Consider the following 23,531-nt stretch of genomic DNA (forward strand, 5'->3'; position numbering starts at 1 on the left):
AGAAGTACCCCTTACAGTTTATGTACTGGTTTGCAAGGTGATCCGGTGCCAAAATAGGAATATACGTTCCGTCTATCGCCCCACCACAGCTAGGGAAACCCATTGCAGCAAAGCCATCCACTATGATCTGCACATTTCCCAGAGTCACTACCCTTGATAGCAACATGTCAGTGATTGCATTGGCTACTTGAATCACAGCAGTCCCCACAGTAGATTTGCCCACTCCAAATTGATTCCTGACTGACCGGTAGCAGTCAGGCGTAACAAGCTTCCACAGCGCTATCGCCACTTCCTTCTCAGATATCAGGGCAGCTCTCATCTTGCTATTCCTGCCCTTCAGGGTAGGGGAAAGCAACTCAGAGTTCCAGGAAAGTGACCTTACGCATGCAAAAGTTTCGCAGCCACTGGTAATCATTCCATACCCGCAAGACTATGCAGTCCTACCAGTCTGTGCTTGTTTTCTGGGCCCACAACTGGCGTTCCATTATATCAACCAGCCCCACTGCCGCCATGATGTCCCAATTGCCACATCCCGTGCTTTCAGGAATGTCTGTGTCCATGTCCTCCTCACAATCGTCCTCGTGCTTCCGTCTATTAGCCAGGTTCTGCACATACTGCAGTATAATGTGCAAGGTGTTTACAATGCTCGCAATAGCAGCAGTGAGCTGAGCAGGCGCCATGCTTGCAGTGCTATGGCATCTGCACGGGTAACCCAGGAAATAAGGCACAAAATGATTGTCTGCAGTTGCTTTCACGGGAGGGAGGGTGGGAGGGATGGAGGGGAGACTGACAAGATGTACCCAAAACCACCCGCAACAATGTTTTGTCCCATCAGGCATTGGGAGCTTAACCCAGAATTCCAATGGGCACCGGAGATTGCGGGAACTGTGGGCTAGCTTCCCACAGTGCACCACTCCATGAGTCGAAGTTAGCCACGGTAGTGCGGACGCACTCCGCCGACTTAATGCGCTTAGTGGGGACATACACAATCGACTGTATAAAATCGATTTCTAAAAATCACCTTCTATAAAGTCAGCCTAATTTCGTAGTATAGACATACCCTATGTAACTATGGTGTTCTGTTACCATCAACAACCAGTGCTTAGTGATAGCATTGAATATTACATGATAGTTGTGTTTTAAAACAAACCTGAATAAAAAAAATCATATTGCAGAGATTGTACTACATGCAAGCAATTTTTATGCCTGTTATGCATTGAAGGACTTACTTGGTACAGGTATAGTAACTGGCATTTGTGCCAACATTCAAGTGACCGATGTGGATATTCGAGGGAATACAGTCCTATTCCTTACTCTAAAGAATCAGGATTACTCTGGGCCTGGGCACCTCATAATTAAACAGAGGGTACAATCTATAAAACTATTTAGAACTTTGAGACATGCATTGTAGAAAATTTTGGCAAATTCTAGTTTTTTATTGGGTTGGGGAGGGTTTTTTGGGGGATAGAGGGGGAGGAGAGGAGAGTGGGGGAGATTGTGTACTGAAATATTCCCAAAGAAGCCTTGCTGTTTGCAAAGCAGTTTGGTATTGAGTGAATATCACCCATTGTTGGCTCAGAGTATTTGGTATTAGACTTCACGGACTGATCAGCAAAGTATTTAAAGTATGGAATAAACTTATTTGATTTCTTCAAATGAATCATGCAGACCAGTTTTGAAGATTCACAAATGTAAAATGGCTCTAATATGGTAAAACAGAAGCTCTACTAGTCACAAAAATATTTGCTATTTGAATGCAATCAGCTTTGAAGAAGTCAGATTTAGGGCTAAATGTGTATGTACATCAAAGTGGTCCATTACATGTGGTCTGCTTTTGGTTTAAAAAAATTAAGTTTAAACAAAGATATATACAAGATTGGAAAAAGCAAGCCCACAGATCCACTAGGCAAGGCAGTGTTTTCTGTTAGTATGTACCTTTATTTTTGCTATAGTGCAATCCTTTTGTATAGAATAGCTAAAGATTAGTAATGTTTCAATATACTATCCTTTTAAAAAGTAGGTAGTCTTCTTGTTTTTCTTTAATGTTGATAATTTTGACATGCTGCTAATTAGAACAGACACCTCCTAGGTCCATTTATTTACATGTACAAGACAAGTCTTGTCTCCATCCATTAGCTTATTTTACACAGAGTAATGGGTGCTTTGGTTGTGGGTAGTTCCAGGGTCTGCTAGGAAGATTAATTTCAGCAAATCTATTTTTCCCTTTAACTCTCCCCTTTCAATGAAAGATAAGATGGTAGCTTTGAATAGTGGCAGAGTATCCTACTTCACTTCCTAAATCTGATCACATTTTGGCAGCCAATTTAAATTTGATAATCTAGGGCCTAATCCTGCAATGGGACTACTCTCCTGAGGAAAGGTGGCAAGGCAGGTCCCCAACAACAACAATATATAGATAATACATAATAGTTAACTTTATTTTTATGACTCATTTCTTATCCCTGTTTACCTCAGAGAAATTTTGTTATAATTATTCCAGTGTCTCCAGATGTCTCACCAACAATTCATTACTGTATTTTATTTTGCAAGTTGATGCTCCTATTTTATTTGGTGTTGAAATATTTTGCCTGTTCATGAGGAAACTGTTTTCTTTTGTTTTCCTGTTGCTTAGTAGCAGATGTGTGTGTGTGTTTTCCCCCCAGATGCTCTCTTCTCACATTCAATAAACGTAAAGTTAAAAGAGTATCTTAGAATATTATTAGAAAACTGTCTAGCTTGAAGACTGGAGCATTATACAAAAATACCTCAGTACATTTTTAACTTGGGCTTCAAAGACAAAATATAGTTCTGAAGTTTATTTAAAAAAATCTACTATATTATGCTATACAGAGGATAGGCTGGTCTAAAAGTTTGTATCATTTGACACTTAACATTTTTTTTCCTGTTCCCCTCTTAAAGGTAGAGACCTGTGGGTTCTTGTTCTGGGAAGGTTTCCAACCCAACATACCATTGGCATACCAGAATTCAAGTATATTGCTAATATGCATGGGGATGAGGTATGTCTACAATTTCAATTTTTGCAGTGTCGTTTACAGCAAAACATTTACCAGGGATCTTAAAAGGAATTTTGCTTATGCTCATATTACTAATTATTGGGGTTTAATATACCCCTCCAGTTTCTCCGAAATTCGAAAAGGTGACCTACAAAGGACTTGAAATGGGCTTATGCCCTTTGTGCCTGTTTGAAAAGGCCTGAAATGCTTAAATTTCTGTTTGTTTTTCTTCAATCTAAGTATTCTCAAGTCTGATCTTTCCTGGGTTTGGTGGAGGATCTCTGGAAGGTCTCAGGTGTTTGTGTGAGCTCTTAAGTTAATTGAAGTAATGTGTATTAATTTTTAACAAGACTACTTCCTTTCTCCAAAATTTGTCAACAAAACATCCAAAAAAGATTTTAAACAGTCAGACTAAAAATCTTTCCCTTTTAATAGCACAGCTTTCCCTCCCTTGAGTCTGGGATACTGCCATTTTCATTAGTTCACCAGTCTTTTTCCACCCCAGAAAAGACCTACATTTCTAATGTAAATAAGCATTTATTTTTTGAGGAAAAACAAATTTTTAGGCTTCCTTCATATATCAAAAAAGAGAACAAGCATTCTCTTTTCTCCATTACAGATCATCTGTCCGGTCCACTAGAGAGAAAAAGCACATTAAACATTCAATGTATGGTATATGGACCTCCTACATAATGTCCACGGAAGCTAAATGTAAGGTTGCAGAGTTCAGCACTTTACACAGAGCACATTAGACTTCCTCTTGTATCAGTTGATACCTGTTTGAGATGGCAGACATGGAGTAAACTTTACATGTCCCCTTTCTGGATAATGCCCTGAGACCCTAGCATAACTTGGAATGAGTCATAAATGTAACCACTTTTTTGGGAAAGTACTACGGTCTTATCAGTAACGTTAGATACAACCCAGTGAGTCCAAAAATGAGTGATAATTGCCCTGTCTAGGGCCAGCTGGCTTACTTTTTGAAAACAGACTCTGCATTGGTACCCATCACTAAAATGCAATACCTATTGTGGCCGAGATAAGTTTATGAACACAAAACAGAAACTTGCAGACATCAGCACATTGTGGAAAGAATGTCTTTACTTTATGGAAGATACATTGGCTACCACTGTAATTCCATTGTGCAATATCCACTGTACCTGTGAGCACAGATTTCATTTTTTCACTTTTCTGATTTCTCCTTTCTTCAGATATTTCACCTATTTCTTACTCGAGGCCCTTTTAAAAACAAAAGCTATAACTACTTTTAATAGGCATGTTCAAGATGCCTTACATTTTACTTCATCTGACTGATGTAGACTCCCAATATGAGAGGGCGTTCTTGGTGATAATTCAGCAGAATAGCAGCAAAATTCCACACTATACATTCTTGAAATCTAGAAAGAAATCTAGATTATACAGCACAAGCTTCCTACTCCTGAAGAATAGCACAAACTATGCTATAACAATACTGTGAACGTATTTATTGTAGCACCAGGTGACCTCATCATGGACCTGGCCCCCATTGTGCTAGGTGCCATACAAACATAGAACAAAAACAGTTCATGCCCCCAAAAGCTTACAAAGGTAATTATGACACTGACCTATATGACAAATTTCCCCTAATTAAGCTAGTTTCTTGCATTGTTTGTTAGAATGCACAGACTTTGTTCTTTGGGCACTGGGGTAGCTAAGCTCTATGCATTGCTCAGAATCTCACTATGTGCATTTGATTGTGTGGACAGAGCTAAAGGGGGACAGGCTTGGTTGTGGGAGAGTGGTCCTTGACCTGCACAGTGCATTAGCTCAGTTGCCCATCAGCTCCTTCTAACAACCAGTTTCAATCAAATCCTCAAGATGCTGGAACAGCACTCCGGTGCATGTGCAAAAAACAATTGGGAAGCTGGGAGAGAGCCTGGAAACAGGGCTGTTCCTGCTTTCCAGGGACACATGGTCACCTTTAGGTCCATGTTCTGTGTATGGAATTAACATGTGTAAAGTTGAGATTTGGTTTTACTTTCTGGCCATAAAAAGATTTTAAAGTATAGGAAACTAAGTCCTATACAGGAGAACATTAGGGAGTTTGAATGTTCAGTCACATAATCTAAAATTTTGCTGAGCTAGTCTCCTGGTGCGGTATTCAACCTCCCTCTTAATATATTCAACTTCCCCTTTAACATATTAAGCCAATAAGTGTTGTGTTAAGTGTATAGCATGCATTGACTTGATTGATATAGGCTAGCAACTATGACAATGAAGCTGTATATTCAGCATTTGCCTGCTGTATTGCATACCTGGATATTATATATCCCCCTGAGGAGCCAGTTGTCAACAACAAAGTTTTAGAAGGACAGTGTTCAGACAGGTAAAGCTAAAATTGGACCTACTTATTTTGTTTGGAATGTTGTTTACTACAGTGCAGACCCTGCTCATAAGAATGGAGATGATCTGTGACGTGTTTGAGTTGCATGCAGTCCATGCATATCTGCAACTGGAAGAAAACCACAACATGCTGTGGTTTTGGAGGGTTGCCCAGCAGAGGAGTTGACATCTTAATATTGTAGCCCTCGTTTTGGAGAGCAGATAGATTTGTTTGTTTTTCAGAATCAGGACATTAAAGTTATTTTTAGAATAGGTTAAATTCTTTTAATAGAGACATAACCGAGTCATGTTAATAGTTTGTTTTATACTCTCCACTGTGGTGTGTTTAGAGACCAGAACAAATTTTCAATCTATTTGGCATAGCCACATGTCCCTGGGCCTGAATGGAGCTCAAATCAACAATGTTAAAGTTAGCGTTTTTTATTACTATCAGCTCAGGTCAGATTAGAACTGATCAGAACATTTTTGATTAAATGAAGTTTTGACAAAATATGCTGTTTCAAAGCCAAAAGGTTGTGTGGGGACTGATCTGTTTCTATGAAGTTTTCAACAGGAAGGTTAAGTAAGAGACTCATTCTCTGGTTGGTGATAGGGTATTGGCCTGGGCTGTGGGAGACCCAGGTTCAAGGCCCTGCTTTGCCTGATCCAGAGTGATCTGGAATGAAAAACTGCATTGAAAAGCAGGGACTGGAACACAAGTCTCTCCCAACCTGGGCCACTGTTCTAACCATCATGTGTCACCCCCCCCCAAATACACGCCCTTCTGAATTAAAAAGCTCAGGTTTTGATCCAAAGCTAGCCATTTCAATAATTCAGTTTTCACAAAAACATTTGAAAATATTTGTTTTTGTTGCAATGCAGAATGAAAACAAATTTTGAAATCTCAACCACTGCTGTGCAGTGGAATTGCTGTTCTCCAGCCAGCTCTAATGACTTAAGCCCCATTTGCACAACTAAACTAGAGATCCCAGTTACACCACTGAATGCAACTTCCCCCATAGTTTCATTAAAACTTCTGAGCATTACCTACTTGGATATTGCTATCCCACTCACCAGTTAATCTGAACAGCTGGCTCTCCTAACTTTGTTATAGCTATCACGTTGCCTGGGCCTCAGGTGAAAGCTTCCCCTGCCCCATTATCTTATTACAACTCACAATAGTTTTCCTTTAATTACAACTATCTTAACTTTTTTCTGTTGCAAGAAACTGGGCCCATGATCAGTGTTGAACTAGCCTAAGTGAAAGAACGTATCTATCATGTTGGCTTCTTGTGACATCACAAAACTTTAACCTCCATGTGATGAAAAGAATTATTACTAAAGAAAGGCTTCTAGATAGGAGGTAGATAATCTGGTGGATAAGTGGGTTGCATTTTGATTGTTTGTGATAAAATATCAAGTATTATTCAGGTAAAAGACCTGCCGAAGCAAACCTTTCCATCTAGCTACCTCTGCAGTTCCTGTGTTTTGTGTCCCAAGGTTTTCTTTTCAACAAGTGTCTTCTTTATATATTTGGATGTTTCCCAGGGCTTTTCAGAAGCATAGGCCTCCTAACTCTTGACAATAGAAATGAGTGAAAGCCACATCTAGATCATCAAAATTCCTAGGAAGAGTCTGGCTAAAGCTGACCTGCTGAGCACCATGAAAAAACAAAACACCAAGAAAGTGCTTCAAGGAACCATATGAAAACTGACTAGCAGATTGTCTCTACTGTGCACTATGGCATGAAAAAAAGAAAAAAAAATTGAAGATGCTGAGAAAAGAGCTTTGAAATAATGTGTTTGATTATAGAGTGGGCTGTTTTCTTTTCTGCTAGATTCCCACCTTTCAACTCTAGCCTAAGTTAAATAACTTGGATGTGATATATTTTGCCAATAAGCAGCATAACACACAAGTGTTTATACTGTAACTAAAAAACAAGGCCAGTAGCACTATGATTGTTTTTGGCTTTGGAAATCTCTGAAGTCCATTCACCAGAACATAACATTTTTAAAAAGGCAGAAGATTAACATTCTTCCACAATATACACTGTGCTTTAAACCAGTCTCAAGTTACTTCCCCCCTCCTTTCCTCATCTCACACCCACTGCCTCTATTCTTCTTCTTCTTCTAAACCAGTGGTTCTCAACTCTGGTCCACCGCTCGTTCAGGGAAAGCCCCGGGTGCGCTGGGCCTGTTTGCTTACCTGCCGCGTCCGCAGGTTCGGCTGATTGCGGCTCCCACTGGCTGCGGTTCGCCAATCCAGGCCAATGGGGACTGCAGAAAGTGGCACGGGCCGAGGGAAGTGCTGGCCGTCCTTCCTGCAGCCCCCATTGGCCTGGAGCGGCGAACCGCGGCCAGTGGGAGCCGCGATTGGCCAAACCTGCTGATGTGGCAGATAAACAAACCAGCCCAGCACGCCAGGGGCTTTCCCTGAACAAGTGGTGGACCAGAGTTGAGAACCACTGTTCTAAACCATCACCTCCTAAGTTAACTAGAGACTGTGTGGGATAGAACAGGTCAACTTGGTAACACCTAGTGCAATTACTAGCTCTGCAACAGGCTTTGACATTTCATTCAGTGGCAAAAAGGAGGAAGACACAGCATGCTCATGATATTCAGCACTCCTGTTTTGTTACAAGTGCCAAATATCAACAGGTTGGCACAGATACAGCTGGATACCATCCAATAACGAAATGTATTTGTACAAATACAAGTTTTAAACAGGCTATGGCTCATTCAAGAATAAACCCAGCAAACAAAGTGAGGTATACCTGGGCCATTTAGTGCTTGGTATTGTAATTCAGGGCAACTGCACATGTATTCCCCCGGTGGTACACCAAGCACACCCACTCTAGGTTCCTGGTTCTTCAGACATCACCTCTATTGGGTGAAGACAAAAGTCTCTCTCCTTCCGGACTGGGGTTTTTTCCCCCTCAGACAGTGCAGGTCCCTGTGTACACTGATATTCCCAGCAAGCCAGACTGCCTAAACAGGCTAGAGTCTGCACTTTACTTTCTCCTCAAAGGCTATGGACAGCGTGATTGCCAGCAGTTATGAGTACCATACAGCTCTTTGTAAGCAAGCACATTGATTCTTAAGGTGAAAGCACTACAGAGAAAACAAAATAATAAACATTTCTAGATGCAGGCTAAAAGCTTACCAGAAATCACCCATCAGTCTTGTTGAGTGTTTCTTTGTCTGTTGGTCTCTGGAGAAACCAGTTTGAATTAGTTACCCTTTAGCCATGTTCTTCAGCCAAGGGGGAACTTCTTGTTTGGCTAACATTAGGAAGTCCACCAGGTCCTGGGCAATACCCTTATCTTCCTCAGAGAAATATGAAGTTACCACAGCCTGGAGTCCTTCTTTCTGTAGGGAGCCCATACGTTGCATATAACCCTCCATATTCAGGAGTGGCAGGTTTGTATAATGGTGGTGCCCAGAATGGGTCCAAGTCCTGCCCCCCGCCCCCACACCTGCCTAAGCCTCTGGGAGGGAGTTTGGGTGTGGGAGAGGGAGGGTTCGGGCTCTGGGAGGGAGTTTGGGTGCAGGCTCTGGGCTGTGGTAGCGGGTTGGGGTGCAAGAGGAGGTGTGCGGGGCGGGCTCTAGGAGAAAGTTTGGGTGCAGTGCTTATCTCGGGCAGCTCCCGAAAGCGACCTGCACCCCACTCTGGCAGCAGCTCCTAGGCGGTGGGCCCAGAGGGGTCTCTGCGCAACGCTGCCCAGGCCACTGCAGCTCCCATTGGCCGCAGTTGGCAGAATCGGCTCTTGGGGCAAAGGCAATGTGCAGAGACACACCCCCGTGAGGGGCTGCAGGGACATGCCGGCTGCTCCCGGAAGCAGAGCAGGCGGGCAGGAAGCTACCTTAGCCCTGCTGTGCTGCCGGTAGTGATGGCAGGGGCCCTGGGCCCTTTTAAATTGCCCAGGGGCAGCAGGCTGCGCCAGGAGGGAAGCTCTGGGGGAGGTGTAATGGGGGGGGATGCAGGGCCGAGGGAGAGATGCAGCCCTGAACTTTGGTGGAACCAGGCTGCCATGCTCTCAGATTGGTGGAGCACGGACACCACGGGCTCATACGACTCACTGCCCCTGTCAGAATTTACCACATGCAGGGCGTTCAGATTGTGAAAGTCTTTTACCACCTCTAGGCTGGATAACAAAGCTGGGATTTCCCAAGAAATAAACTCTTTTACTGTGGCCTCCGGATCTGGAGAGGAGTCCTTCTGGATGCATCTGCATGTACACCCTTCAGAGTTAAGGATATCTCTCTCCAGGTTCAGATCCCTTCCAGGTTTTCCAAAGACCAGGGACTGTACTGTTTTGCTCACTGCTTTCAATACCTGGCTTAGCAACACCCACTTTTGTTCTTTCCATACCCACACTATTGTGTGGACAACATTCAGCATGTTAAGACTGTTTTTAGCTTCCTTTTTCCTCTGAGAAGAGCTCTTCTTTTTAGTATAGGTCTGGTTGTGACCTTGCTCTGCTGCCACATCAAGATGCTAGGGTTTTAGAGCCATAGTCAGGCAGCTCTCTGCTTCATCAGGCAGATATATATCCTTGTCCAAGTCATCTTCCTTCTGTAGTGGCCTTGGTCCACACAACTCCAGCTCTTTCTCCTTTGCCGAGTTGGACTTTGATCCTGGCTGGACCTTGAGCAGGTTCTGAAGCTTAGTAAGCTCCTTTTGCAGCAGAAAGCACTGCTGTTCCCCTGTCTCCTACAATGTGAGGCAGGTCAGCTCTTACTCCTGTTTTACTGCTTGCCCTACGATCCTGTCTCATGAAGAGCAGATATCTTCCAGCTCCTGCTGGTATTGCGTGACCTGTGTCCGTAGTTCCAGGATTTCAGCCTGGTTCTGATCAGCAGTAGCAGCCTTCTCTTCTAGCTCATCACAGTAACTTATTGTAGAGGTTTGCTCTGTAGATGAGGGAGCTACTGCCATTATTGCGGCCTCTATTGTGCATGGGATCTTAGTGTTCGTGCCGCAGGACCTCCGCTTCTTTATTAGACTGCTACCTGCTCCTTTTGGGAGGTCTTTCTGGATGTCTAGCTCATCAGCCAATGCACTGTTATCCACACGAGCCTCCTGGTACTCTCTTTCTGTGCTCACCATCTTATCCTGGGTTTCCAGACATGCCTCTGTGCGTCAGACCTGCACATCTACAGAGGTGGGGATCATTCCTCTGGTCTTAGTCTCTAGCTCAGGGGTGGGCAATAATTTTCACAGGGGGCCCACTCCACGAATTTTGGTAAGTCCTCACGGGCCACACATTTCTTATTAATGAAATTACCTCACCATCTATTGTAAAAAGACCCCCATTATGTTCTTTACACAAAGTAATCACACTTAATAACAATTAACTGAATACATGATTATCCAAAACTTATCTTAGAAGGCAATTTATATTGCAAACCATTTTGTGAACACTTGTAAAAATTGTAACAACAACACTAACGCTAGCTTTTACTTACAACTTATGTTCATTATTAAAATTAAGTGTAAAAGAAGAAATGAAACTCACTCAGTGTGAAGAAGAAAGTCTCTGATGGGCATTAACAAGGGAGGTGAAGTCAGGTGTCATTTCTGTTGTTGCAATGCGGAGCACTGCTGCAAAGTGGTCATCATTGATCCAAGAGCTGTTCTTTGATTTATGGAATTTCATCACAGAAAATATCTGCTTGTAGATGCAAGTTGATCCGAACGGTACAAGCATCTTTTGGGCACAGAGCCTTGATCTTCGGAAAGTTCTGTTCATTGAGAGATACGTAAAACCTCGGAAGTGACGCTGATTTGAATTGCTCCTCAAGCAATGCATCACACTCCAAGTCAATAAGCTCAAGTTGGAGGTCACTTGGAGTGTTGTCCACAGGCCACATCACATGTGAAAGGGGAGGAGATCAAACCCATGTCATTTTCTATCATTCTAAAATCCTCGAAGCGGCAAGAAAATTCAGCATGCATAGTGAGCAGTAATGACATGTATCTTTCCAGGTTCTGGTCAGATATTGTAATCTGTTGCAAAGTGAGGAAGTGCGTGAACTGCTTGTTTCCAATCTAATGGGGAAAGGAGCAACTTTGTCATGAAAGATTTGACAAGGGAATCCATGTCATGAACAAAAAGCCCCCTACCTTTCAGTTTCGAATTCAGTTCGTTCATGTAACCCATAACATCAATGGCAAAATGCGAAATCAGAGAGCCAGTTCACATCGTTCAATTGAAGGAAAACCACATCTCTTCCTTTCATTTTCAAAAACAAATCAATCTCTGCTCTCAGATCCCACATTCTTTTCAGAACTTTCCCCAACCTAAGCCATCTAACATTTGTATGGTACTGAACATCCCTGAGCTCTGACTCAGACTCCTCCAGCAGAAAGACAAACTGCCTGAGGTTTTAATGCTCGTGCTCCAATAAAGTTGACCAGTTTTGTAATTGTATCCACAACATTGCTTAATTTCAGAACACTTTTGCAGAGGACCTCTTGGTGAATAATACAATGTAGAAAAATGATTTTCTGCTCTGGGTTTGTTTCTGTCACTTGGTCTTGTATTCTTTTCAACAATCCAACGTTTTTGCCTGTCAGATTAGGACTTCCATCAGTGGTCACACTCACCAATTTCTTCCACTCCAATCCCAATTTTGAGACACTTATTTACTGCCTCCAATAGATCTTTTCCAGTAGTCATATTTTTCATTGATACCAGTTCTTCTGAGAGTTCAAAATTTGTGGTAATACCTCAAATGAAAATCAACAACTGGGCTGGATCTTTAATGTCACAACTTTTGTTGAATGCCATTGCAAAGTATGAAAAATCATTTACCTTGCTTTTCAACTGTTGGTCCAGGTTCTCCGAGACAATGAAACATTTTTGAACTGCTTTTTCTTGTCTGGGCACAATATCGCAGCAGAGTCAACCAAACATTCCTTGATAAATTCTCCCTCGGAGAATGGTTTGCTGTTTTTGGCGATTTTGTGTACAATCATGTAGCTCGTTCTTATAATTCTGTCTTGTGTTGCGGATAGTTTTGTGAAAAAATTTTGCTCTTTTGCATTCGAGCAACCATCTAATGCGCTTTTCTAACTTTCTCTTCAGCAGACATGTTCTTATATGTGGATGCATGTTTGCTCTCGAAATGCTGGTTTAAGTTGTAGTCTTTGAAAAGTGCCACACTTTGCAATGTAAGCATACAGCTTTCCCTGTCACATCAGTAAAAAAGTATTTTGAAGTCCACTCTTTGTTAAATACTTGGCATTCAGCGTCTACTTTTCTCTTCTTTGATAAACTGATTTTTAAATTCTACCTCTCCACTGCAGTGCAAATAAAATAATTTGCGCAAAAACTGAAGGCTATTAAGTATTGTTGATTTTGTAGAATGGGGGTTAGGGGAATGTGACAAAGTGCATTTACCTTCTTCTCTTTTTTGGCTTTGATCCTGCAATGAGCTCTGTGAGCAGAGGTGAAAGTAAGCCGGTCCGGTCCAGCGTACCAGTAAGAAAGTGGGCACCGGTACACAGCCGATTGTACCGACAGGGCCACTGATGGCGGCGGGGGTGGGGGTGGGGGGAACGGGCAGTTGTCCCGGGACCTGGCGATTTAAAAAGGCCTGGGGCTCCCGGCAGCAGCTGGAGCCCCTGGCCCTTTAAATTGCTGCCGGAGCCCTGGGGCTGCTGCTGCTACCCCAGGGCTCTGGCGGTGATTCAAAGGGCCCGGGGCTCCCGGGCGCCACTACCACGCCAGCGGTTGGAGCCCTGGGCCCTTTAAATCGTCACCTGAGCTCCAAGCCAGATAGCGCTGAAGGGCTGGCTGGGGGAGTCTGGCCCCAGCCCTGCCCCTTCCACCTGAAGCCCCACCCCTTCCGGGGTCCCACAGCCACCCTGCCACCTTGCCCAGGACCCCAGTTGCCCTGCGTACCGGGAAGTCCATTAAGTTACTTTCACCCTTGTCTGTGAGAATGGAGGTCTGCACCAAAACAAAGCGCTATTGACTTTTATTTTGGGCATTCCCCCTAAGGAGTTTGTTGCAGGGTCAGGGCCTTAGTTATTACTAATTTCTGGCTTCATAAAACAACAGAGTTTTTTGTTCATATACCAGACAAGGAAGATACTTACCAACAACTTAAGACAAATCAGCAAACTCATCAGTGACTAGTATTGTGGGCCTCTGTATTTTTAAAGAGATTAAGTTTAAAATAAATGAATTAAAAAAAAACATTTAAAATTCACGTTATCTTTTAGAAGAAATCCTCTCTCGTGGGACTAGTTAAGTTATGTGTTTTGATGCCTAGCAATACTTGAACTGCTGCAAAGATCACATCATATTTCAAGAATCCTGTAATGAATAGCTCTAAACCCCACGTAAAATGCTGGTTAGGAACCAGCCCAAACCAGAACCCTTTATTCCGTAGAAGTTTGTGACTAAGTAACTGCTACCATTCTTACTTAAACACTTGATTGTAAATTGTTATGTTGACAGTTTTACAAATGCTGATGTGTGATATAAGTCTGTACACCACTACTGGAAGCCACAGTTGTGGTATTGATTTTATTGTGCCCATAATGATGCGAGTGGCAGTTCTGAAAGCCGACAAGTGATCCGTAGAAGCTATATATCCATATGGGTGAGCAATGGTCTGTGGTAGAATAAACAGGGCCCAGTGAAAAGATCCGTAGGCAGTGCTGCTGACAGAATTGCTGGGCCCCTGGGCAAGGGCATTATGCACCTGCCCCAGGAAGGTCCAAGGCATTGTGGGATCAGTGCAGAAATCCACAGGCCCACCAGTGGTTGAACAGAGTGTTGTGTGTAGATATGGTGCACTGTGTGCACCCAAACAAGATGGCTAGTAAGAAGATATCGCCCCATGCAACAGTGCAATTCCCTAGCACAGACAACCCTACACCACTGATAGGATGGTTTTAATGTGCTAACAACGCATAGTTCTAAGATGGGTCTCAAACAAACAATCCCTATCTGCATATGACTTAAACATCATTGTAGCTGGCACAGTTCAGTTCCCACTACAGAAGAAACCCTAGTCAATCTGAATTTAAAATCACTTGTTAGAAGTGGCCCCTCCACATTCATTTCTTTCTCTTCTATTAAATTACATTTAATTTTCTAGAGGCCAAGAACTGTAACAAAATAATGTTGACCACAGCAGATGTGTGTTATGATTATAGTTTTGTGTCATGTTTATATCGCACAGTATTATTTTTGTCCAATCAAATACGCACTGTGCTGAGCGTCTTCCTGTCTTCATAGTGGACTTGAAAAATAAAAACCTGTGCTTCTTAATACAGACCGTTGGAAGGGAGCTGCTGCTCCATTTGATAGACTTCCTGGTGACCAACGATCAGAGCGATCCAGTTGTTACAAAGCTAATCGATAGCACGCGGATTCATATCATGCCATCAATGAACCCGGATGGATTTGAAGCTACAACAGTGCATGATTGTTATTACTCAGAAGGAAGGTAAGGATGTGTGTTTTTTCAGGGTGGGGAAGGGGGCAGAGGAGACAGTAAGTAGGGAGGTTGTTGTTTGTTTCGTTAACATTTAGAGATCGCCAAGTGGCTGGGTCATACTTGGTGGATAGACTAGCCTAGGAGCTACACTCGGGATATGTTTTGCGCCACAGTCTTTAGAAGGCATACTAAATGGGGCACAGGCTTTGCTTTGAAGAAAACTGTCAGACACTGCGTGTGCGAGAGAGCGAGCATGCGCATGCATGTGCCCTTGGAGATCAAGGGGCGGGCTGGGGGAGGAGAGAGAGAACGCCCGCTCTGAACTAGAGAGGAATGATCATAGTTTTTAAGTGGTTTAACCTTACGTTATTCTGGATTCTGACTCAAAGTACATCTTCTCGGGATCCCCAAAATGCCAAAAAATAAAGACAGTCACAAGGACGTAACTTGAGCTGAGAATCTCAAATTTTGAATGCCCTCTGCTCCCAACCCTTCTTTGAGATGAGGTGGAAGATTGAAAACTTAAAATGAATCTGTTTGCTGTGGGGAGGGAAGCATAAATGAATACAATGTTTAACAAGACAAATGCCAAACTGGGCAAAGCCTCCACTTCTCACCTGCCCCACCAAGAAAGAACATTTAAGAATTCACATTAAAACCAGACATTTTATGCACTACAAAAGCACAGTTATTCCACCCCACCCCTAGAGCAGAACACTTACCTTGTTTCAGTTGATTTCTACTCTGGGCCAGTTTTCGGCAAAGATGGAACAGACAGCTATACACGTGTCGGGAGGTGCTATGTAGTGTTTCCTCTAAAGCAGGGCTGACTGTATTCTTACAGCACATCTCCACTGAGAATTTTAGGCAATTCTCTGATGGTTGGTCTAGCACCAGTGTTGCTAGCATAGACTGCCGCAGCATTTTTACACTTCTGTATCCGTATTGCTTTTATCCAGTTAAGACAGGATAAAAATATTAGCAGCCACGTTCACACTAGCTGCAGTGGTACTAGATCATTGGCAGGAGAATTGCCACGTTCTCAATGAAGACAAAGCCCTAGGCCCCGTCTATGCTAATGAAAGGCAGAATTACAAAGTAGTATTAAAAAGCAGTCTCAATCATGTGGATGAGGTTGTGCAAACGGAGCTGGCTTCAAGGGAGATTGCACTAATGGTGGCTGGCTCTGTGTGTGTGTAAAGTATTTGATACCAAAGAAAATGTAAATGTTGTGCCACGTCTGCAAACCTTTGTATGCTCTAGTGTGATTGCTGGTGACCCTGCAGAGACCAAAAATGGCAGAAAATTTTAAAAAGCCAGAGGAAAAAAAAGACAGGATGGAAAAGTATAAGGGAGAGAAATGCCAAGTGGCAGAGAACAAATTAACAAAGTTGGGAAGGTAGAGAAGAACAAAGTGCCCCATCCTGCCATTCATATTCATGCAAGTAGTCGTGCTGATTGTACCAGGACTACTTGTGTAACTAAGACTAGGGTTCTCTTGGGTCTTTTGCCTTGGCTGTCACAGCTATTTTGGCAACTTAGGGGATTTGGTGCCTTATTGAACTAGAGTAAGCCCTGCTTTTGGATAAGGTAGATTTTTATTCCTGAAACAAGTGGCTAAGATCTTTAAATGGAGGGTGGGATTTTTTTTTCCCATGGGGTGAAGCATCCACAGGATTGATGCTAAGCTGATGAGACTCTTAAAAATTAACACCCAAAGCTAAATATTAATCAGATGGGTAGATTGTCCTCCTAGGGGAGGAAAGAAAGGAAGAAATGAGCATTTGAACACAGATTGGAATTTCATACACCGTCAGAAGAAAAAAATGCTTTGGATATCTATAAAGTTTTTATAGCCACATGCTTGGGATGACTGCATTACGACTGGCAGTCATGTGTGGGTCATGTTTTCTTTCTAAAAAAGTGGAAAACAAACCCTTTTATTCCATACACTCTCTTATTTGGCTTATGCAACAATGTTACATTTTACTATGCTTTGGGTGAGGTTTCAAGCATCACTCCTAATGTCTCCACTTGGAAATATTTTAATTACTCTACAGTAATCAGTCCATTGTGGTCAGAGGCTAGTAGCATCCACAATGCGGAATAAAGTCACTATTTCATGATTTGTGAAAACCCAGTTTGTGATGCTCATTGTTTCTATGTACTGTTCCAGTAATTCTATGCCCAACAGTCACTAACACAGACCCAAAGCATTGTGAATCTACTCAGATGCAACAGATTAACAAATATAGAACTGTATTTTCTTTCTCAAAAGGTTCAATAAGAATGGGAAAGATCTGAATAGGAATTTCCCTGATGTCTTCAACAATAACAATGTTACAATCCAGCCAGAGACTCAAGCAGTGATAAACTGGATAAAAAATGAGACGTTTGTTCTTTCAGCTAACTTGCACGGTGGAGCACTGGTTGCCAGTTACACATTTGATAACGGTAACCCAGGTAAGATAATATCCTTGTTTCCTATTTGGGTCCAGTTTTTTCTGCCAGCTTCAGCATGAGCAAAACAAAATGCCTGATGTGGTGAAGAGAAGCACCAGACTTACATGAGCTCAGATGTGTTGGGATACACTGGTAGTACAGTTTCACTGGATCACATAAACTGATGTGTAGGTTTGGGGGCTTAATATTTTTTATCTAAGACAATATTGTGTGTGTGTTAACATTAACTTGGCTTGTACCATGGCCATCTTTATTATACAGCTACTGGCTCTTTACAAGGCTATAGCAGATCCCAAGATGATGATGTTTTCATACACCTTGCAAAAACCTACTCTTCCAACCATGCCAGCATGTACAAAGGGAATGAATGTGGGAATAAACCAGTCTTTCCATATGGCATTACAAATGGGTATGCCTGGTACCAACTGCAAGGTAAAATTTCAGTGTTTTCCAATTTTCTCTGATCTCCACTGCTTTTATTTGATTCTCCAACATGTACTTGCTAACACACCTCTGCATTCCTTGACAGCGAAAGCTCTGTGACTTGTCCACACTAGTGTTTAACTCAAGTGAGCTGATTACTAATTAATTTGAGCTATCCAATGTGTTTGCAGTCTGGGCACTTCAGGACACAAGCTTTTGTGGAGCATCCAGATGAGCATGTACAAACATGTTAGCCAACACAAGTTAATGGGCCAGTTTCCACTGCCTGGGTCTTCAGCTCCTCCCTGCCCTCAAGCCCAGCTCTTTTACTGCTCCATCAGCCAGCATGCCACCTGTCACAGTTCAGGGCAATTGCACCTGTACTCCCCCTCTGTGGTCCAGCAAGGGCACCCGCTTTCAGGCTTCTGGCTCCCCTGGCTGTCACTTCTCTTGGGTGCATCTCTCTCACTTCTGACCAGGGTATCTCCAGGCTGAACAGTTCTCTGCCTTCACTGTGTTATTATCAGTAAAAGACAGGCTCTCGGAGCAAGCTTCTCTTGTCCTCTCTTCAGAGGTGAAGACACCGTGGTGAGTAGATCTAAGTACGTTATTCACGTAGCTGAAGTTGCGTAACTTAGATCAGTCTCTCCCCCCTTTCTTCCCCCCCACTGTAGACCAGGCCCAGGGGGTTTCAAGTTCATCACAGCTTCAGCTCAGAACAAGTACACTAATGACAAGCTTAGTCCACTCCTTATACACCCCTTATACATTTGATCTGGAGTTTCTAGGAGAAGGTAATTAGCAGACACTTGGTTTCTCTTCCCAAGGCATAAATTCAAAGGGATGGATTCCAATGGGTCATTTGCATTCCCCTTACTCGCAGGTATTTCCTAGGAAATCCACTTTACATGCATTGTTCCAAAAGGTCCTTTGAAGTTCCTCATATTGCATTAATTGCAATTAAATGCAGATTACATTCATACTGTCTTCTGGCTAACAAAGTTCCATACAATTTCACAATAGTACATAAATGTGCATTTTTAATACAATGGCCCCAAAGGTATTATACTTAATGCAGTAAAGTTTCTTAATTTCATAAAGTTTGTCCAGAACATTGCAGGACATTGTTAATCTGTCACATCTCCTCAGAGCTCCTCCTTAGCCAGCTGGCAAGGCTATCTGTTGGCAAGCTGCCACTAAGGCTTCCCCTCCCCTTCTGGCAGACCAGTTTTTCCCCACTCAGATAACACCACAATCCCATCTCCTTCATTTGCACTTGCTCCGTCAGCCCTGCCCCTACAATACACAAATTGAGAGGGAAGGGGTTAATGTTTATGCATTAATATAGATGCACATACATATACAATAAACTCTGTGCCAAATTCTTATCTCTGCTATGGTTGTGTAAATCAAGTGTCCATTTATCAGTAGAGTTATCTGTGCAGCTGAGATCAAAAAATCTCTCCTTTTGTTTAAAAAGGAGAGAATCAATTTCACTTAACATCTATCTTCATGTCTAATCACTGAAACAAATACACCCCTATTTATATCCATGTGTAAATAACCAGATATACACACCTGAATAACCACATTCTATGTACAATAATCACTATGAAAAGTGACACTACACGTATTTTGTAAACTATTTTCAACTACTCAACCAGTCTTCTCCCAAGCTTGGCAAAGCCTACATTCCTCCCAGAGTTCTCCATACTGCAAATGCCAAATCCAGGTTTTTACAACCAAAGTACTACAGCAGGGTGGATAAAAATCATTATATTAAAATATATATAATGGAATTTTATGTAAATTAAATACCTTTTATTTTTAAAAATAAACAGAAAATTTGAAATTATGACAACCTATGTTTAGTCCAAACGTACCATAACCTATTTAAAGCATTTAAATAAAAAATATATTCAAAGAGTACATGTTTGCTGCAAAGTTTTAAATAAAGTCAAACCACTGAACTGGTGGAAGTCATTGGCTTAGCCTCTGGAACCAGGGATTGTTGTAGAGCTAGCCCAGATTTTGACAGCAGTAACCTCTTCTGAAGTTGTAGAGAATATTTTCTTCATTTCATTCACGTAGTTCAGTTCATTAGCTAGTTAATTCAAAGTTAAGAAACCAATTAGGAGTTGAAAAAACATGGAAGCTTGTTTTCCTCTTCCAATCTATGAATAAAAATTCAGTGTGAGAGTGAGATCTACTAGTTCTAAAATCTTGAAGGACATAGTGACTAGAAACAATCAGTTCAATTCACTAACTGCAGATACTTCCTTTATTTAATAAATCAGTTTTAAATGCAGAACATGCTTTGACAAAAATAATTTTTTTCCTTTTGTGTCCAGCACATTTAAAGTAAGTTTGATTTAACTAATAAAAACCTTTAAATGCTGTTTTTGTGAATTTCTAATTTAATTCCAATTTCCGTCCAAATAATTTGACACACAAAAATAAAAAAATCTAGTAAATAAGAAATATAATTTGCCATTTTCTAACATATTAAAATGTGTAAAAACTAAAATACTGAATAAATGTATTTTAAGCTAAATAATTGCTTAGATAAATATGTGTAAGATATAGTGTATCATCCCTGTTTAAATCAATTCACTTTGGTCCTCAGCATGCCAAAAAACCCACACCCGAACAATTTTTTTATTGTAAAAAAACAAAAAAAAGCCCACCTTTTCCCCACATTCATAATTCAAATGACTAAAAGGATTTTGCGGCACAACTAAGCATGACAAATTTAGTGCCAAAGTGTAATTTTTTGTCCCTCTTATAGATACGAGTACTTGGAGAGGTTTTGAATCAAAGGGTCCCCTTTCTCAACCATTATTATAGCCTTATTCTAGTAATTCCACCGCACTTTGGAGTTGTTGTTTTTTTAAGTAATTAAGGAGGTTTTCCACAGGGGATCATAAATCTAACTGACTGTGGGATTAAAAAACAATTGCACTTCCCAACTTGTCATAATTTATCTAAAATTGCCCTTGCATCATGATCTAAGGAAATGCTTCAAGAAGGCTAGAGTTTAGGAAAAGTTGCAAGTCTCCTAGTCCATTTTTAGCTCTTACTTAGTGGCTCTCACTGTAATAATCAAATATTTTTTTTATTTTTTTAGGTGGGATGCAGGATTACAACTACATCTGGGGACAATGTTTTGAAATTACGTTGGAGTTGTCATGCTGTAAATATCCACCAGCAAGTCAACTTCAGGCATTCTGGAATGACAACAAAGCTGCTTTGATTGAATACATTAAACAAGTTCATCTCGGTGGGTAAACTTTTGTATTTTGAATTTCATCTGCTCAACTTCCAATACAGCTTGTGGGGAAGTTCCTGTAACAACATGGCCATGTAACAGGCTCTCCGGCAACAGGCTAGAACCAAGAGAACTACTTCTGTAAGGGACTTTGCCTTTCAGTATGAAATCTGGTTTTTCTTGATTCTTGCTGAATTAAGAGACGGATGTAGCAGAGAGCTGTGTGTGCCATCCTCATTTTAGAAACAATATTGTGAGCATGATGGTGGCTAAGAGAGGATAGTGAGACAGAGAATGCTGCCCAGAAGTGACTGGAACATCTGGAATATTAGCATTGTGAATGCATTTGTTCATAGGCCATTCTGAAGAAAAATGCAGACTTTTTTTTTAAACTGAACAATGTAGGTGAACCCCATTTAACCTGAGATTGGGGTTTGAGAAAAGAAAGGAAATCTCCAAATTAAGTGTATGTGAACATATCCATTTACTGTAAAAGCTGTGTTATCTGGCACCTTACCAACCAGAAAGCTCTAGAAACTGGCATTTCTGATATCTCCAAGTTCAAATCTTCAGAAGGGTTGCCAGGCTCCCTACCTGGCTCCATGTGGCTCCCATGTCCCTGCTGCTTCTAGGCGGAAGAACAGCCATGGGGGCTCTGTGCGGTACTCCTGCCTCACCCCGAGCACTGGCTCCACAGCTCCCATTGGCTGGGAACTGTGGCCAATGGGAGTTGCAGAGGCGGCACCTGCGGGTGGAGGCAGCATGTAGAGCCGCCTGGTCGTGCCTCCACCTAGGAGCAGCAGGGACATGAAGCCACTTGCAAGGAGCTGCCGAGGTGAGCGCTGCCAGGATCCGACACCCCGAAGCCCCTCCCATGCCCCAAGCCCCTACCCCAAGCCCCCTCCCACACCCAAACTCCCTCCCTCCATTGGTAAGTATAACTCAGTTAACTGGAATTTTTGACTAACCAGCACCCTGTATCCCTCCAACATGTCGGACAACAAAGCTTTTACTGTATCTAGCTTTATTAAAATTGGATAGATATGGCCATAGTAGTGACACATACCAGTCAGAGCCATAATCCAGCTTTCACACCTATTAGGGGCAGTGAGCAGTGACCAGCACTGATTAAAATAGAAAGCTGTAGAAAGACACAGCCATTCTAAGAGACATTTATGAAAAAGCTTTTTTAAATGAAGACTGACAAAACATATCATTTGTGTCAAATGGGAAAAGGGTAGGGCTTACTTTTTGTGGGTTTGCTCATTTAGGATCTGGGAGCTATTAAGAGCAGAATTAATCTGCCTTCCTTATTTCTGACAGCCATCCAGGTTTCAAAGTATTGATTAAAACCTCGTAAGCCACTGACCACACAAAGGGCCCATTTTTGCAGCTGTTCTCTGCACAGATCTTCCCACTGACCTCTCTGGTGCTTCTATATGCAGAGCAGCTACAGAACTGAAGTCACCTAAAATAGAGACTTGTGTCCACCCAGTCTTTGGGAAGTGGACTCCAGTGGGCAGTGTTCAATACAGGGTCCTCTGAGGAGTCAGACAAATATCACAGCCTCTGCCTCCATCCTATGGGTTCAGGAGGGAAAAGGAGTGAGAAAGATGCTGGGATCTAAAATCTACAGGGGGTCCATCCCTGGTGCAGACACGTGCTGAGGGGGAGAGGGGCATACAGCCAATATTGGGCACAGGAGATTAGAATCTATAGTAGTTAGGTGCAAGGGGAGAACACAGGTGAAGGAGCATGGCTCAACTACTTAGGAAATTAAAGGCTTCTCCCGCTCCTCTGTGGCTTTACTGAGGTGTCAGAGCTAGGAGCCAGTTGGAAGCAGCTGGCAACTGGTATTGCCAGCCTCAGGTGTTCAAAACTCATTAGTAAGGTTAAGATCTTGTCACGGTTTTTAGTAAAAGCTGCGGACAGGTCACAAGCAATAAACAAAAATTCATAGAAGCCCATGACCAGTCTGTGAGTTTAACTAAAAATAATTGGCAGGGGAGAGGCTGATGGGGGATGATGAAGCCCGAGCCCTGCTGTGAGGGGCAAAGGGGGTTTAGCAGCCACTGCCACCATGGCAGCTCCGGGTTCCCTGCCATTCACAGAGGCTGGGAGCTCTGGGTCCCCCCGACTGGCCAAGCCAGCTCAGGGCTCTGGGTCCCCACTGGCTGACAGCTTCAGCCCCTGCACCCCACGGCTGAAGCGGAAAATGTCAGAGATCTCTGAAAGTCATGGAATCCATGACTTCTGTGACCTCCATACCATAATCTTATCCTTTTTCATTAGTCATGCCCCATCTCCGCCCCCCAAAATCCCAGGATATTAGCTTAAACACAATAAGATTTAAAAAATAATAATTTGGCTCCTCTTTATTTGCCTTCTGGTTTCTAAGCAACTAGGATGTACTGAGGTCACGTTTTAAACTTTTCTTCACAACCATGTGGGCTGCAATCTTACTTTTCATTTTAAAACAAAACAAAACATGAATTTGGAGGCTGTGTCTCTAAGACAGTCATCAAGTATTGCAAGATTTGACAG

At 42.3% G+C, this 23,531-nt stretch overlaps 1 protein-coding gene across 2 annotated transcripts in view; it reads left to right on the forward strand.

Annotated features, from left to right (window-relative positions):
• The window catches only part of CPM (carboxypeptidase M), a 67,154-nt gene that overhangs the window by 34,981 nt on the left and 8,642 nt on the right, over positions 1 to 23,531 (forward strand). For both annotated transcript variants that reach the window (XM_073327826.1, XM_073327827.1), the window contains exons 3-7: positions 2,920 to 3,017; positions 14,670 to 14,842; positions 17,112 to 17,296; positions 17,558 to 17,728; positions 20,847 to 20,999. In XM_073327826.1, coding sequence (XP_073183927.1) covers positions 2,920 to 3,017; positions 14,670 to 14,842; positions 17,112 to 17,296; positions 17,558 to 17,728; positions 20,847 to 20,999 — 780 coding nt within the window. The remainder of the gene's footprint in view (positions 1 to 2,919; positions 3,018 to 14,669; positions 14,843 to 17,111; positions 17,297 to 17,557; positions 17,729 to 20,846; positions 21,000 to 23,531) is intronic.

The sequence above is a fragment of the Lepidochelys kempii genome, chromosome 1 (genome assembly GCF_965140265.1).
Source record: "Lepidochelys kempii isolate rLepKem1 chromosome 1, rLepKem1.hap2, whole genome shotgun sequence".
Classification (NCBI taxonomy): Eukaryota; Metazoa; Chordata; order Testudines; family Cheloniidae; genus Lepidochelys; species Lepidochelys kempii.